The 15,681-nt window shown below is 47.5% G+C and overlaps 6 protein-coding genes across 6 annotated transcripts; 3 read left to right on the forward strand and 3 right to left on the reverse strand.

Annotated features, from left to right (window-relative positions):
* Positions 1-1,316: 1,316 nt before the first annotated feature.
* Positions 1,317-2,831, forward strand: I303_100972 (uncharacterized protein; the record flags this gene model as incomplete). The annotated part of the gene is made up of 7 exons (XM_018404342.1): positions 1,317-1,353; positions 1,520-1,677; positions 1,902-1,967; positions 2,097-2,223; positions 2,345-2,464; positions 2,597-2,727; positions 2,805-2,831. 7 exons carry the CDS (start codon positions 1,317-1,319, stop codon positions 2,829-2,831), a joined length of 666 nt encoding a protein of 221 aa, XP_018266996.1.
* A 216-nt stretch (positions 2,832-3,047) lies between these two features.
* I303_100973 (kynurenine 3-monooxygenase) lies at positions 3,048-5,240 on the reverse strand (the record flags this gene model as incomplete). Its single annotated transcript, XM_065968235.1, has 10 exons — positions 3,048-3,375; positions 3,491-3,688; positions 3,755-3,819; positions 3,872-4,051; positions 4,120-4,270; positions 4,341-4,426; positions 4,529-4,678; positions 4,764-4,864; positions 4,947-5,048; positions 5,123-5,240. The coding sequence occupies 10 exons, from the start codon at positions 5,238-5,240 to the stop codon at positions 3,048-3,050; spliced, it is 1,479 nt and encodes a 492-aa protein (XP_065824307.1).
* A 1,471-nt stretch (positions 5,241-6,711) lies between these two features.
* I303_100974 (uncharacterized protein) lies at positions 6,712-8,191 on the reverse strand (the record flags this gene model as incomplete). Its single annotated transcript, XM_018404344.2, has 8 exons — positions 6,712-6,792; positions 6,918-6,980; positions 7,112-7,327; positions 7,465-7,549; positions 7,631-7,709; positions 7,805-7,856; positions 7,979-8,038; positions 8,156-8,191. 8 exons carry the CDS (start codon positions 8,189-8,191, stop codon positions 6,712-6,714), a joined length of 672 nt encoding a protein of 223 aa, XP_018266998.2.
* Positions 8,192-9,494: 1,303 nt separating this feature from the next.
* On the forward strand, positions 9,495-10,973 carry I303_100975 (uncharacterized protein; the record flags this gene model as incomplete). The annotated part of the gene is made up of 2 exons (XM_018404345.1): positions 9,495-10,072; positions 10,160-10,973. 2 exons carry the CDS (start codon positions 9,495-9,497, stop codon positions 10,971-10,973), a joined length of 1,392 nt encoding a protein of 463 aa, XP_018266999.1.
* Positions 10,974-11,179: 206 nt separating this feature from the next.
* I303_100976 (uncharacterized protein) lies at positions 11,180-12,136 on the reverse strand (the record flags this gene model as incomplete). The annotated part of the gene is made up of 1 exon (XM_018404346.1): positions 11,180-12,136. One exon carries the CDS (start codon positions 12,134-12,136, stop codon positions 11,180-11,182), a length of 957 nt encoding a protein of 318 aa, XP_018267000.1.
* Positions 12,137-13,607: 1,471 nt separating this feature from the next.
* I303_100977 (uncharacterized protein) lies at positions 13,608-15,512 on the forward strand (the record flags this gene model as incomplete). Its single annotated transcript, XM_018404347.1, has 8 exons — positions 13,608-13,741; positions 13,817-14,008; positions 14,113-14,177; positions 14,278-14,562; positions 14,688-14,863; positions 14,973-15,091; positions 15,174-15,217; positions 15,358-15,512. The coding sequence occupies 8 exons, from the start codon at positions 13,608-13,610 to the stop codon at positions 15,510-15,512; spliced, it is 1,170 nt and encodes a 389-aa protein (XP_018267001.1).
* Positions 15,513-15,681: the final 169 nt, after the last annotated feature.

The following is a 15,681-nucleotide window of genomic DNA, read 5'->3' on the forward strand; positions in this document are numbered from 1 at the left end:
CATAGCAGACAAGTCAATCAAATATCCAATTGATCGATTTCTTCTTCGTTTTCTTCTTCGGATGGACAATCACCCACAGTCTTATATACAGTCGGAACGGACATTTATAATCATATCTTACTTTCAGTCTATATTACCATATCTCCCGTGCAGCGAACACGAGAACCTTCAATGGGACATTTCTTTTTCTTTTTCTACTATTCGGTAAACTGTATCATTGTATCATCACATATATATAGAATCATAGAGGGTCCGATCATCACTACATAGAAGATAAATAGGAGTTGCGATATTACAATGCAGATAGATCGCTTATCGAGTCTCCCCCTTCTCCTTCCCTCCTCCATGGTACAAAGCGGGTACTTCCTCCTTCTGGACGATATCACTTCAAATGGTTGAAAGTGTGAGCGATTTGAGCGGGGCCTGCAGTCCTTCTGTATGTACAAATAGGATTGCAGACGTTGTGATTATTGCAGGCAGCTGCAGAAAGACAGAGACAGAGGCATTGTGACCTTGGCTTTTGAGACCCGTGCTATCCCGTCTTCCCGTCGGAAGTACGGCGTCGCGCTCGAAAATGCTTCGGACCGACATCTCGAAGATCAGAGTCTGACATTTGACATGGCATTCGACTTCCCTTTGTTTCAATCGTTGACCTCACGGAACAAACCTCGCGACTACATCTGCGCATCGACGACTCGACGGAGGCTAAGTACACGATGACCTCGACGACAGGCGCTGAACCGAGACCGAAGATAGAATATTGTATATTCGATATGGACGGTCTACTGAGTATGTCCTGTCCTGTCCTGTCCTTGCATCTCAACATCAACATCAAGGACAAATTCCAAGCCTGTCGCATATCACCATCATTGCATCATAACCCGAACTTTTACTGAGACCTTAGCATGCTGACTCCTGAGGTCATGATTCGATAGTGTGAGCTCTCGTCTACTTCTAATACGTTGCTTGGTTCGATATCAAGGTCAAGCTAGGTAGCTGACGGGCGCATCATCACGATCACCTCTTCTCTTCTCTTCTGGATCGGCTTTGGCATCACTTGATCTAACAGCGATTCAGAGGTAAGTTCCCGCTCTGCACTTTCCACATTCTCACCGGGAATCGGAGTCATCTGAAAGCTTATATCAACCCATTTATCTGGCTGATCAGAGGATATATACGCAAGTGACAAGTGAGTAATTGACGCTGTCCTACCATATGGTTTTCATGTGTTAATAAATCAAGAACACAAGAAATGTTTCAGCTGATCAAGGCTTCTCGAGTTCGCAGATAGTACCCTCGAGCGATATGGGTACAAGATGACCTGGGAGATCAAAGCTGGAGTCATGGGCAAGAGTGAGTCGTTTTGTCGCTTCCTCCTTTTTCCCCACAGCCGGTCTTACAAGGATTATAATCACACACGTTCAGTATGGTGATTTGTGATGATCGAATTGCGGCTGCAGAGTGTCGTGTCCTGTCAAGCAACGACCATGATGCTGATGCTGCTGATTCCGATATTCAGCCTCCAGGATGGCAGCGGAATACATCTTGTCGCATTTTCCCAAAGTGCAAGAAGATATGACGGTCGACGAGTACATGCAGGAAGGCGACCAGAAGAGGGAAGAGCTGTTTAGGAAGGTGGAACCTATGCGAGGGGCTGCTGCTTTGGTCAAAGGTCTAGTGGGTCTCCCACTGGTCTCATCTCGTCTCGTCTCGTCTCATCTCGTCTCGTCTCGTCTCGTCTCGTCTCGTCTCATCAAGTCACAGTCACAGTCGAAGTCAGAGCCAAAGTCAGAAAGGAACGAACCTCAAACATCGTCAATTGATTTGACTTATGCTCGATGCATTGATTCGATCGCAGAACTTCGGGGGGAACAGGCTGATCCCCCTTGCTTCCGCCGCAGTACGATGCTGGAATACCAATTGCGCTTGCTACTGGATCGACGTACGAGAATTTCCAATACAAGACAGTGCGTGCAGATCTAAACATTCCGTTATGTCCTTATAAGGGACATGCAAAGCCTGATCGGGACAGCACTGATCGAAAACTTGACTTGACTTGAGCCAACTGACTTGATTTGACTTGTGACTTGTGACAGACCCACCTTCCACACATATTCTCGTTATTCCCTCCATCGTGCATCTTGACGGGCGACTCGCCAGAAGTCAAGCCGGGTCGAGGTAAACCGCAGCCTGATGTCTTCCTAGCTGCGGCTCACAGTCTAGGTGGGTATCTGTCTGTCTGTTCATATTTTTTCTCGTTTCACTTGGCTTTGCCTTTTGGATCTTCGAAGCATCTTGACCTGACATCCTTGATCTTTATCACACTCGTCCGCGTCCACATCAGGCCGTGACGTCGGAACTGCATTCGAATGTTCCGAAGCGCAACGTGTCGAACGATCAAAAGGCATCGTCTTTGAAGATGCTCGGCCGGGAGTGATGGCCGGTGTAGCAGCGGGTATGAATGGTGAGTAGTATCTCTCCTCCCGCAGCTTTGCTTCTCTCCGTGCTCGTGATTCGCGGATATCATCTCCATCCTTGCACACATATGGAGATTGTACTCCTCACGAAGCTGACCGAACCGAATCTGGACCAACAGTCATCTGGGTCCCGGATCCCGAATTGTTAGCGTTGGACCCGTCAGCGAATTTCGGTGCTAAGCAAGTATTGGCTCATCTGGAAGAGTGGAATCCTAAAGAATGGGGATTACCTCCTTTAGAGGGGTTCAACGTGAGTCAGATATCACCTCGGCTCCGGACACTTTGAGCGTGACTCGTATTGATGGTGCCGATGATATGGCTGTCTAGCATTGTCCTCCTGGAACAGACTTGTAATACTGTAAAACCGACTAGTGCGTGCAGTAGATATCTAGAATGCCTTGACGGATATCATCGCGAGGGTATGTATCTGGAAGCATCTTGCATGTGGCAAATTATATAAGAAATATATGTGCTACCTTACATCTCCGCTGTGCTTTGAGCTGAACAACGCAGACTCATATCCAAATCAGAGATCGGACAAGGAATACCTGAGCCAGGACGAAGCTAATGCTAATTCCTATCCAACCACTTCCTAGCCAATCTCAATCCAGTAAAGCCCACCGCTCCAAATCCCAATATCCCAGAGATGTACCCTGTCCAAGCCATGATCTCCTTCTGCGCCTGCTCCTTCCTCAGAGCTTCGGAGTACGGGACATCCGGCCTGAAAGTGACCATCTCGTACAGACTCGTCCAGCCTTTCACGCGTTTAGTCGGGAAAGGATCTGTCAGCGATAAGTGTAATTTAGACGGACGGGAGGGGAGGATTCGCGTTAAGGCTGAATCGACGAATCGCCGAATGTGATGTAATGGCGAAAGGACGTGTGATCGCATCTCGGTACTGTAATAAGCATATCAATGTCAGCGCAGTCGCCACGAGCGCTCCAGATTCCGGCGCAATGGGTTTTGAGTTAAGACGAATCGCAGGAAAAGGCAGAGAAGATTCGATTACTTACTAATTCTGCAAAGCCAATTCACAGATGGCTTTCAAATCAGCTTGACGTTCGACCGAGTAAGACTTCAAAGCTAGTTCCAAGTCAATATCGGTTTCTCCCAGTTTCGCGTTGGTAGTGGAGGAGATCTGATGCTTCTCGAGAACGGAGTTGAGGACTCTGACATCCTCTAAACCACAATTCAGACCTTGTCCAAAGAAGCTATACATATTCCAAGGTCAGCTCGACGTGATCAAGTCATGAAGAGTCGATGGCGTAGAAACTTACGGTACCATACTGTGGGACGCATCACCCAGTAAGAGTGCATGGGAAGACCAAGCTGACGGCGTGCACTACCACAAGTGATAAGCCGGCTTTCGTAACAAATTTGAAAAGCTGACTTACATTGATTGTGACTAAATTACCTCTAGGATTGTTTTCGAAATCATCCAACAGCCTCTTCTCGCCTACAATCTGTACCGCCGAGGGGAAGTGCTCAATGAAGAATCGGCTGGCGGCTTCCCGCGTTGTGAGAGTCGATAGTGAGGAGAAGGGTAAGAAGAGAGTCAAGGTGAATGACCCGTCCTGAGGTAACAAAATGGTTTATTAGCTGGCCCGACTTGAGCACAACCAGTCTCGTGGTGTTGACGTACCTTGTTGGGAAGACCAATGAGCATGAAAGAATGCCTTGGCCAGATATGCAAGTGATTCTTGTCGATAGCGTATCCGCCGGGTCTGGAAGGGTCAGCAGGCATGTGCAATTCGATGTACGCATGGGGTATGAACGATTGCGAGAAATCCATTCTGCGGAGAAATTCAATTATGAATCAGTTTCACCGTCATGCCATACCAACAGACCTTGAGAGTAGCTCACCTCTCCATCCTCATCATTGATGTTCGGACTTTGGACCAACTACCGTCACATCCAATGATCAAATCGAAGGGAGTCCCATGCTCGTCCTCTGTCATGCTCATCCTCTTCTTGCCCTTGTCTTGCTTCCCTTCGGATTTGCCTTGCTCGCCTCCGCCAATATGTCCATCATCATGTTCTTCACCCGGTACGGCATCTTTCTGTTCGGGCGAAGACCCGTACGCTATCTTTGTATCCAAATCTACCCGGGATAACTTTGTTTGGAAGCGTATTTTGATAGATGGGGGGAGTGATTCGACTAAGCGTTGGTTTAGTAATGGTCGTCCGATGGAATTTATGCACTAAACGTCGTTGTAAGATAAGCTTACGATCCCATTGTATTGTGTATGCTGCAGATTTGAGAATGGAAAAAGGAATGAAACTCACCTGTCCATTTATCGGATCGTAAATCTGTGATTCCTGTTTACCGTCTACATGATGTATCATCCGGCCTTTCATCGGTATAGCTTCGTTCTGGAACTGCTCAGCTGACATAGACATGATATTAGCCATTCGCTCCGGGGTGATTTCAAACCGGATATTGCCTGTCTGAGGACAGCTCTGGCTTACCTAAGGAAGGATCAACGCTGCGTAACGCTTCCAAGCCTCGCGCAGAGATGGCCAAGTTGATGGATCGTAGATTGCTAGGAGCGGCATTCTTCCCCCTTGGATCTGTTTGAGATCGACATCAGTTCTTGTCCCACGCTGCTATTGATTGATGATAGTACAACGGTACGAGGGCGTACCATATCGTGATTCCCAAAGCTCTACTTCCCATCCTCTCCGATGCAGGCTGAGCGCCGTCAGAGCTCCTACAGGCCCAGCACCGATAATCAGGACTTTCCGAGGTCGATCTGCTGACATGTTCAATTCACAGTGATCCTTCCTATGTTGTTGGAGAGTACGAGGTACGGTCTAGTGACGGACGATCTTGATCCTGATCACCCGGATTCAACTTTATTTTGAGGGCGACGACGATCATTTATCTCCTCAGCATCGGACTCGGACGGAGGTCGACCTCCACTCTGAAATGGTCCCTTTGCAAATTATACCTTACCCTCACTTTGTATGGCTGCGAATTTCGCGCGTTGACCCAATCTGTCATGCAACATCAAAATTTCAGTCAACTCTCTATTTCATTCCTTCTTTCTTTCCTCATAGCCCAAGCACAAGAATCGTAATCGCAGCTCACGTACGGGTAGACTCGCTCTATCACATTCGCGCTGTGGGTGAAAGTCCCCGGAGCCTCTGTCCACATCTCAGATATTCCCTTTCCATCCCTTCTCTTCTCTCGGTCGAATGTCGTAGAATGTCGGTCTGTGGTCGGTATTTACTAGTCTGAATCTCACTTTGAGGGATAGTCGGTTTGGCGGGGGACGAAGGATACGAAAGGACTTGTACGTAAAACTACTTGATAATCCTTCATCTCTCCCCTCGACTCATTCTGGAGATACGGTACGAACGATATTTGGCTGGATCTTTCAACTGTGATACTTCGCCGAGAGGGAATCGGGATGACTAGATCATCGATTCCGATCGAACGATACGCTATGACTTATCATCGGCTTCACGAGTCAGAGTAAGGTTCATCCTGAAATGCTTGAGGACGATGACGTATTGGAATTTAGTGGGGATTATCGAAAGCTTCGAGATGGGTATCTCTTATACAGGCGAAGATACGAGCCGTTTAGGTAAAGATACCCATCTTGAAAAGTAGGATGAAAGATAACTCATGGAAAGATGAAATACGCGCTCATAGGTAATAGTAATGCGATTGTCTATCATACTGACCTCTCAACAGAGAGGGAGGGATAAGATAACTCGATGGGGCTTACTCTGTGTTTCTTGGGTTATATCCAAATCGATCCCGTTTTTCTATCTTCTTACAATCATATCAACATCAATAATCACCCACACATCTGATTTTGTTGTTCATGATACGATCTCCGAGACTGCCGACATCCTGGCCTATTTGTGGAGGCGGGTGACTCGAACATCGAAGGAGATTCTTCTTCCCTTTTTTCTTCCCATTGAATACCCCATGATGCTATTGAATTTCTTCATCGCTAGCTTGGATCACCTGACCGCCTGACATCGGTCATCAAGGGTATCCAGCGCCAGGAGCGAGATCATAGACTACTTGCTGAGGGTTATTTTCATATCTACTTGAATCTTCACTACTGTTGTCTTGATCGTTGAGCGTGCCGACTCTTTATCACCGTTGCTCTATATCATACTGCATGCATTCTATTTATTTACAATACACGTCCAATGATCTATCAGGGTGGAGGAATACTCGTGCGCATGCGATTACTGGGATTGTCTAATTCCAAAGCTAGAAATAGTTGTTAACGAGTCGTTGCCCGGGTACATGTCCAGGTGGGCCAATCGAGCAATTCAAGTCTCGGATAGTGCCCTGTGCCAATGTAGCAACCGATGTATCAGTACACAGTATGCCTTTCTGCTTATGTCTACACCACAGTTGGATGACTCTTGGGGATATACCGTCTGAGACATTATTCAGGAATTCATTCGACTCACGTCCTCGAGATGGTATACCCAACCGTGAACCCTCACACCATCTGTACCTCGCCTCTTCCAGTCCTGCGAGTAACACCCATTTCATCACATCAGCCGCCGATACAACGACGCTTCGAACAGCATACCCTTTTGCCAAATGTTCGAAGACAAGGGAGGAGCCAGGGAAGAAGAGGTACAGTTTGAGGACAACTCACATTCTTGATCACATCACACTCCGCAAGATTCTTCACCTGCTGCAGCACATTCTCCTCTACCAACAAATCCAGACTGGGCGGTCGTTTATCGACGAACAGAGTCCTGGAGAGAGTAGCCAAAGGCTCGATGTATTTCTGTAATGGCGTGGCTGCTTTTGTTGTTGGTAGTAATGAGACGTTGAGAGCTGTTTGACATCCTACGCAATTTGTGTGGCCCTGTCGACAAGTTGCCTTAGCTCGAACCTCTATCTCGGTATGAGTGTGGAACGAATGGAGGCAGTTCTTTCGCTTGCAGTTTTCCAAGATGAACCATATCCAAGTGCGAGTGCGAATTTAAATCCGACTTGACTTACAGTAACTACGATATGTTTGACCTTGAAATTCTGCAAGGCAATCATCATGACTGCGTTCAAGGAGTCGTCCTGGGGCGAATACAAGCTGAAGCAGATGACTACATCAGCGTCAAAGCTGTACAAGGTATCGTGAAACATGCAAAACATGCAGAGAAGCACGACTCACTTGGCGATGTTTCGATGGACGAAAATGTCTCCAGGTTGACAGCCCATGATCGTAGTTTCCGGCACACGAGCATCCGAACCTGATACCAGCATTATGATCAGGATCGGTTTTCTACGTCTTGACTGTTTGTCGACATCGTTGAGAGGGAGGTTGTTTGAGATTTAAGAAACTTACAGCCGATCCAGAGGATCTCAGGTCTTTGACCTGGATAATGCCTGGGGAAGAACTGACCAGAAGCGAAATTCCTCGTCAGCGTTTTGACTCTGTAGGCATTGAGTAGGAGCCCAGAGAAGAATACCACCTGGCTGAAGGTTGAAGGATGTTGCAGTGTTGTAGCCACAGACTCACTCCTGGATCCCTCTTGCGAACCTCTGCTGCCCACTTATCGTTCTTCTCGAACAGTTCAAGCTACACCCATTCGTACATCATTCGTCAGCTTTAAATCAAGCTTGTATTTTGCCAACTGCTTCGCCTTATTCGAGGGTCCCAGAGGTTGTGATCCGTATAAACTTCGAGGCAGCTTACCATTTCAGGATATGATAAACTCGATTGCCCAGACATGTTGCCGATCTACTTGTAGGAAGGGATAACGTCCATGTAGATAGGGACGAGTGGGGCCGGTGGAAAGTACTGGTGCGCCAAACGATAGTCGATATGATGATCGGATTTGGCTATCTGTTGAAAAGATTTAGATCGATTATTGGATTCTCTCGAGCAGGTAAGTGCGGGAACAGAGATCTATACTGTATGGTATCTGAAGGAATGCCTTTATACCATTTCCAGGTGCGATCAGGCCTAATACTCAGTCTTACACTGGGCTTTCAGTCGAAGTGACGATGAGGTGAAGCGTTTCCATCAGGATCTGATCGGTAGTCAAGACAATTTGAAAGCTCAGATCATCGAAATTTCATTTCCGCTTATGATCATAGCAGAATCAGCATCACCAAACATCAGCACTCCATCGGGTCGTCATAGGAGGGAGACGAGAGAAGGACTGCCTTGACCTTGATCAGAGGTCAAAGGGTTCTGCGGGAATAGGGTTCCTGGACTCTTGATGAGCAGGTGAAAGGAGGTCCGTTCGAACAATTTCATTGATCGCCGAGTGAAGTGAAACAATTCGAAAGGAAAGGGTCTATAATGCTAAAAATCATCCATATATCTGGGTCTCCCCCTCTCACAGAGGAATTGCCTCGGTCTTTGCGCCTCGCGAATCCTCCGCGAAAAGCGGCTCAAGACTACGGTTCCTTACGCTCGGATCGTCATTGCATATAGGCCCGAGTGTCACCTTAATTTGATCATTATTCTGATTGTGGCTTGATGGTAGTCAAGGATTTTTAGATGATGAGGACCCCGGATGCGAGATAGCGTGAATGAATGTGTGATCTGGTGTTAGCGATTTGGTAGGTTGAGCCGAACATCTTGGGATGAGAGAAAATGATGAGCATCGAGACCATCTGACTAACGGCGAGATCTCGATTCTCGGATGTCAGTCACACATCGCCATCATTTCCCGACTGATGAAAATTGGTCACGAGGCTGATCTGCATCAGTCAAGATACTGATTTCATGCCACTCAGCGAAAATGGGTAAATGGATAGACTTGGTGAGGGTAGATTGATTCCCTTGAGTAAAGGGAGTCATTGCTGAGATTTGATGTCAGGAACCAAATATTGGGCAACGACAACTACAGTGAGGGCGGTCTTCACCGCATGACCTTGATTTTGTAAAAAGTTGAAAGTTGGAGATAACCGGTTTATTCATCGCATCTTCTTCAGCCCAGCTTCACAAGCTCATCGACTAAATCCCGCAACACTCCGCTTCTCAAGCTACCTGCGCAACTCCCAGTCCCCCGGTCGAGCATAAAATGAACCACCCTCTTCCCGCTAGACCATCATTCATCCCATCCTCGTCCATTTCAATCGCGGGTCCATCCAGACTTCCTCTCGTCAGCAACCCGAATATTACCCCTAAACCCCCTGCGGATATCACCAAATGCACGATCTGCTCCATCCCGCCCAAATATACTTGTCCGCGATGTTCCAAGCGGACATGCTCTCTAGACTGCTCGAAGAAACACAAGACGCAAGACGAATGCAGTGGAGTGCGAGATCCAACGGCTTTCGTACCTCTCAATCAATATAGTCAGGGGGCGTGGTCAGACGATTATAAATGGTTAGAAGAGGGTCGGAGGAAAGTATCCGCGTGGGGAGAAGATGTCAAGATTGATGAAATGTCACAAGCAGAGCATCAAAGTCGCATCCAGTCACAAGCGGGTGTAATTGATAGGAAAGGTAAATCCCCAGCGGGGAGAACGAAGGTCAGACCAGCGACCAAGAAAGCTTGGAAGCTCAAATTAGAATTGGCTAAGCTAGGGTGTGAGATTGATTATTTGCCGAGTGGTATGGAAAGGAAGAAGTTGAACCAGTCGAACTGGAGTCCGAAGTAAGCGGATTCCTTTGCTTTGATCTGCTTTGATTTAGCCAACCTCTGGAACTTGTGACTAAATGTTGCGCTTCATCGCTTGGACAGGTCCCAACAAATACATGTCACAATCTACCTCACCGTCCCTGCTGCACTGCTCAAGAAAGCGTCCGACAAGGAAGAACCAAAGACAATCATTCATCCACGCGTACTTTTCTCCCCATCTTCTTCAGGCGAGGACAAGTCGAAATCGATACAAACCTTATCATCGTTGACAAATATACCCCTCGTTTCCCACAGAATAGTCTACCTCCTGCCTTTCCACTCCACCCCTTCTCGCGCTGCGCCGGCCCATACAGAAGGCCAAAGGTTGTTCTACCCGCCTCTGGGTCCTTCCAAACCCCTGGCAGAGGTGTTCAAGGGGACATCGTGGATCGAATTTCCCACAGTGGAACTTATGGACGCCAAAAAGTGGGAATCGGGCTTGAAGGAGCAGAAGTTCGCAATTATACCTCTGTCTGAACCCGTGCTTGCGAGCAGAAACCCCGTCAGGACTCGTGACAGCGGGTGGGGAAAAAGGAAAGTGGTCAATGTGAATGATGGCGAGACGACCGATAGGAGAGTCAAAGATGAAGGCAGTGTGGCCAAGAAACCCAAACTCGATACTGCCGGACTGATGGCGCTTGGTGATTACGAGTCGGACGAGGACGAGGATGGGGATGGGGCTGTAGATGATGGTGACGAAGATGAAAATGAAGGTGGAGGTGCAGACGTAGCGGAAAGCGACGAAGAAATCGAGGAAGCGATAGCACCTGATGCAGACGTAGATGAAGAGGATCAAGATGAGGAAGAGGATGGTCCGTCGATAGTGGTATTACAAGCTGTCGGTCTGGCTCTTGCTGCCGATCTCGGCGAAGCGTGATCATAGTCGTAATTGTAGTCGGAGTCATCTTCATAGTCGATGGTAGTCGATTCTCATTCATACCTTGCACGTAGATACCCAGCCCGATTCCTTCTTTGCATGCATTAGCATTCGTACGAGAGGACCCGTTGCGCTGTTCATGCTGTAACCGTGAGGCCGAGTCCGCAGCTTCAGAGGCGTCTGTTTTTGCTCGTCACAAGTACTCTTTATCCATCTTCCGTTGTTGTACTATTCTCAGCTTTCTTGCGCTTTTTCACAGCTTTCCACCATTGCTTTTTCTTCTCTTTCGCTTCTCCGATCCTTCCCAAGAGAGCAGCATCAAATTGCATCTCCGACCTTATATTCTCCTTGTGGAATCTCTGGTCCATGAGTTTGATCTCGTCTTTGATGATTCCATCCCATCCTCCAGGCGATCTAGTATCTTTAGTCTTGACCCAATCTGCCAGGTCCATATCCAATTCCACACCTTCATCCGTAGCTGAATGGCCTTTATGAGCATCTGAATTTGGGGTCGGAAGTGATTTCCAAAATCCAACTTCTAATTTCATATCCATCAATAACGACTTATACTCCCTCCTTCTTGCTATCCTCCTCTCTCTGGCGCGGAGTCTATTATGTATCGTAGCCCCAACCGATATATCCTGAGGTTTCATCCGGGGTAGAGGAACATTGAATAACGTTGGGCGATGATATGATCCAGTCATCTTCGCCTTCTTCTCTCTCCTCTCTTTCTCCACATTTCCAGCCCTCCCTTTCTTCTGCTTGTGTTGAGCGTCAAACATGGTGTGTTTCTCTTTCAGCTTGATTTCGAGAGATCGAACTTCCGCTTGATGTTCCGCTTCATCCGAATTGAGGTATTCTGATAGCTGGTAATACTCCAACAAGAATGCTTTGACCCCCGGAACAGAAGTCAGGGCCTTTGTCTCCCGCCATCGCGATCTGATCTCACGGTGTATCGAGCTGAACGAAGATGAAGAGCTTGAAGCGGTTTTCCTAAGTAGAGGTCGGTATAACCCCCATTTTGTAGGTACCGTGTGTGCTGGATCACGGAAGAACGGGATGCCTCGAGGTAAGCGATACTTTGGGGCTACGGTCGACGACGATGGGATGGACACATCGGCAGGTAAGACAGGTCGAAATACCTGGCGCAGACGTGTGGTCATTATTCCATTTTGGCAGACTTTGTTGGAAGGAAGGGATGAAAAACCGAAGAAAGAAAAAGAAGCGAAATTGGTCGACTGCAGTTGCCGGTGGTCAGCAAATGTCGAACGACTGCAGAAGTTACCTCATTCACTATTCACTAGAGAAACCAGAATGCGAGCTGGGCGTGATGACAAACAACTGCTAATCATTTACCCCAACCAGTGTCGCTGTTCATGAGCATGCACAATTCTGCATGCGGAATTCAACAAGTTGAGACTGAAACTATCACTGCTCTACGAAAAAGTATGTCAATCCGTTGGTTTCTCCCAAATCTTCAAAGATCAATGACCTAATTAAGCAAGGATATGAAATAACGGTTGTCGCTTTATGACTCTTCTTTCTCCTTCAGCTCGACCCAAAGGTCGCACACGCGGGCTGAGGGGAACCGAAGGAGAAGTAGCGAAGAGAATATAAGTGATCTTTCGAGGGGAAAGCCGTAAAAAACTATACCCGTCGACAGGAAATATACGTCAACCAAGTACGAAAGGGGACGCTTCCAATCAGTCGAAGATGCTGAGAGCCTCCTTATAAAAGGTGGATCGAGCCGGGCCCATGAAGAAAGAAAGAAAGAAAGAAACCAACAAGAAGAATTAGAAAATCAAAATTTCTGAAATACCAGACTGAACCGAAGCAAGCCAGAGCGCGTCAAGCTCTTCAACGAGGTGGAATTACGGTATTTTGATGGGTGTGGCACCCATCACATTGTGCTACTTCTGCTAATTTAACGGTTCTTATAATCTGCTCTTGACACCTTTTCTGCGCATGCTTGCATAGAATGTCTGCGAGCTCTTTGACTTGAGCAGTGATTGGCCAGTGGGTGTGAAGAGCTATCATGGTGCGGATCAGAGACATCAAGCAATGCGAGGAACACCTTTGAGGACAACCATTTTCGACGAGAAATAGTGAAAAATCAAATTCACCTTAATACCTCCGAGGGTCTTTATCGCCCATGCATTGCTCAACAAAAATGATAACGTCCAGTCCAACTCGGTGTTTCACTTATACAATGACGTGAGAGGCTTTGCCAAGACTTTTCGGGAAGGAGGATCTGATGAACATCATGCTGAAGCATGCTCAAATTACCTTATCATATTATCTGATTAACGCACGTTTATCTTGATCTGACTTTATCTGACGCATGCTCGTGCCTTGACTCCGTTGATATTTCAACAGTCTGTAGAAAGCGAGAGATCGTGACTTGTCTCCCTTCAAGCCGATGAGCAAGGACTTCCCTTCCTTCGGGTTCAGTCTTCAGAATGGAACGTGTCCCATCGATGTCTATCGACTTGGCACGTTTACTATATCGCGGACTCTCCATACCATGTCAACGGGTGATCGGTGTATAAAAGAGTTAAGTGCTGCCTGACATCTCCCCTCGTATGAGATGCTTTAGCGTAGCTATTGCTCTCCTCACAAAGAAGCAGTCGAAAAATGCGGTACTCCGCCCTCTTGTCCGTTGTTCTCGCCTTGGGATCAGCCACCGCTTCTCCGATCAAGCGATGGGCGTACTCGAAGTACTTCGACTTACAAGGACACAGGGGAGGTCGAGGGGAGACCATCGAGAAGTGAGTGCAGTATATGTGAGACCTATCGTACTGCGATCTTGATCAACTGGACTTAAATGTGACTGATCTGTATAGCACGCTTCCGTCGTTCGCATGGGGTCTGATCAACGGGGTGACCTCCCTCGAGATGGATCTGAGCCTGACCAAAGACGGCCACCTAGTCGTATGGCACGACGAAAGTATTGATCCTACCAAATGTATCGATACGGGTGCCGTGATTGAGGATGATCCGATGTTCCCCTATGTAGGGAAATACATCGCCAATCTGTGAGCTGGGTCACTTTTCGCGATCAAATCTGATGGCGACTTGAGTCGGTGTGATCTCGTTCCTGAGAATGCGATACTAAATCCCATCATGCGCCTGTGTTAAGGACTTTGGCTCAAGTGAAAACTCTGGATTGTGGGTCTTTGCGATTAGATGCCTTTCCTCTTCAAGGTGAGTTCCAATATCTCACAATTCATCCGGGTCTTTCTTTTCGACGTTTTTTTGATGTCGGCTGATCAGTTGACTCGATCTGCTGTACGTCATCGCGCAGAGGTATACCCAGGAACAAAGCTCTCCACCTTATCAGAGATGTTCGACTTCGTATCCTGCGCCACAGACGAAGAAGTGTTATTCAACATCGAAACTAAGATCGATAGCGACTACCGAAACCTTACCAGAAGTACCGAGGATTTCGTAGCCGCCATCGGGGAGGTGTATGGCCAATACAATATCTGGGACAGAGTGACCCACCAGTCTTTCGAGTGGGAAGCTCTCAAATTGAGTAAAGAGCTTTATCCCCAATTGCGAACTTCGGCCTTGTGCGATGATACCACCAGTGAGTTGAGCCAATTCCACTCTGTACATACCAATATCGCCTGAATCATTGATCGTTCCGTTTTGTGATCGATCTGTATGAAGCAAAAGCATCTTGCTAATCACTCGCCATCTGGTTTCGCGCAGTCTACAAGAATCTGGACGGCAACAAAGCTGGAAATCTCACTACACACGGTACTGGCCCGTCGGACTGGTTAGCAGGTATCGATATCGATATTTTCCCCGGAGATACCGTTGGAGAAAGAGTAGCTAGAGCTGCCGCCTCGATCAACGCCGATTTCCTTTCTCCCGTCGCTACGTCTGTGAGCATAACTCACTCATAGTCGTCAATAGATCTGCAATGTCTTCTGTTCTGGGACATGACTGACCATGATCTCTGGCGCTAACGCTTGTTGCTCATCAATTACGTAGTACGCTTCGACAGGGGGAGCTGCCGACCCGGCTGAGAAAGGCTGGATCGCATTTACAAACAAGACGATGGTCGATACCGCCCATTCTCTGGGATTGCAGGTCAAGCCATGGACACCAAAGTGAGTAGCAGCCTCTTGAACTGAGGTATTCACTGTCAGGTAGAACCAGCTGATCGTTGTTGGCAATGGCAATGCGTTTTAGCCGGAAGAGCTTGCATGAATATTTACTTGATATCGGAGTTGACGGTGAGCCATGTGTCCTCTTCACCGCCCATCCATGTACATTAGCAGTCCTTCCGTGTAAACAGTACCGGACAACCCAGGCTCGGCCGTCTACTGTTCGCTATGAGCTGAGTCAAGCTGAATTGATCATGTTCGAAACGTAGGCATTATCACTGATTATCCACACGAGCTCCGACGATTACTCGAACACAAAGGCACATACCCGCTTGTCCCTCAAGGGGACATAGAGCGAGTCATGGGGTGTTTGGCGTCACACGTACAGTATACCGATAAAAAGGGGGACGGTAAGGGGTATTGACCTGATGAGCATGCAGGGCAACGAAGAGGGTTTTGTCTACCTTTATAAGATAGAACAGTATAAATTGATATAATATGCTGAAAAAGTCGGATAGACTCCGGGATTATATGTGCAGTGACAGCAGAACAGTAATTTACGATAGTCATGCTGCATTTTTGTCATTCAGCCT

The sequence above is a fragment of the Kwoniella dejecticola genome, chromosome 1, assembly GCF_000512565.2.
Source record: "Kwoniella dejecticola CBS 10117 chromosome 1, complete sequence".
Classification (NCBI taxonomy): domain Eukaryota; kingdom Fungi; phylum Basidiomycota; class Tremellomycetes; order Tremellales; family Cryptococcaceae; genus Kwoniella; species Kwoniella dejecticola.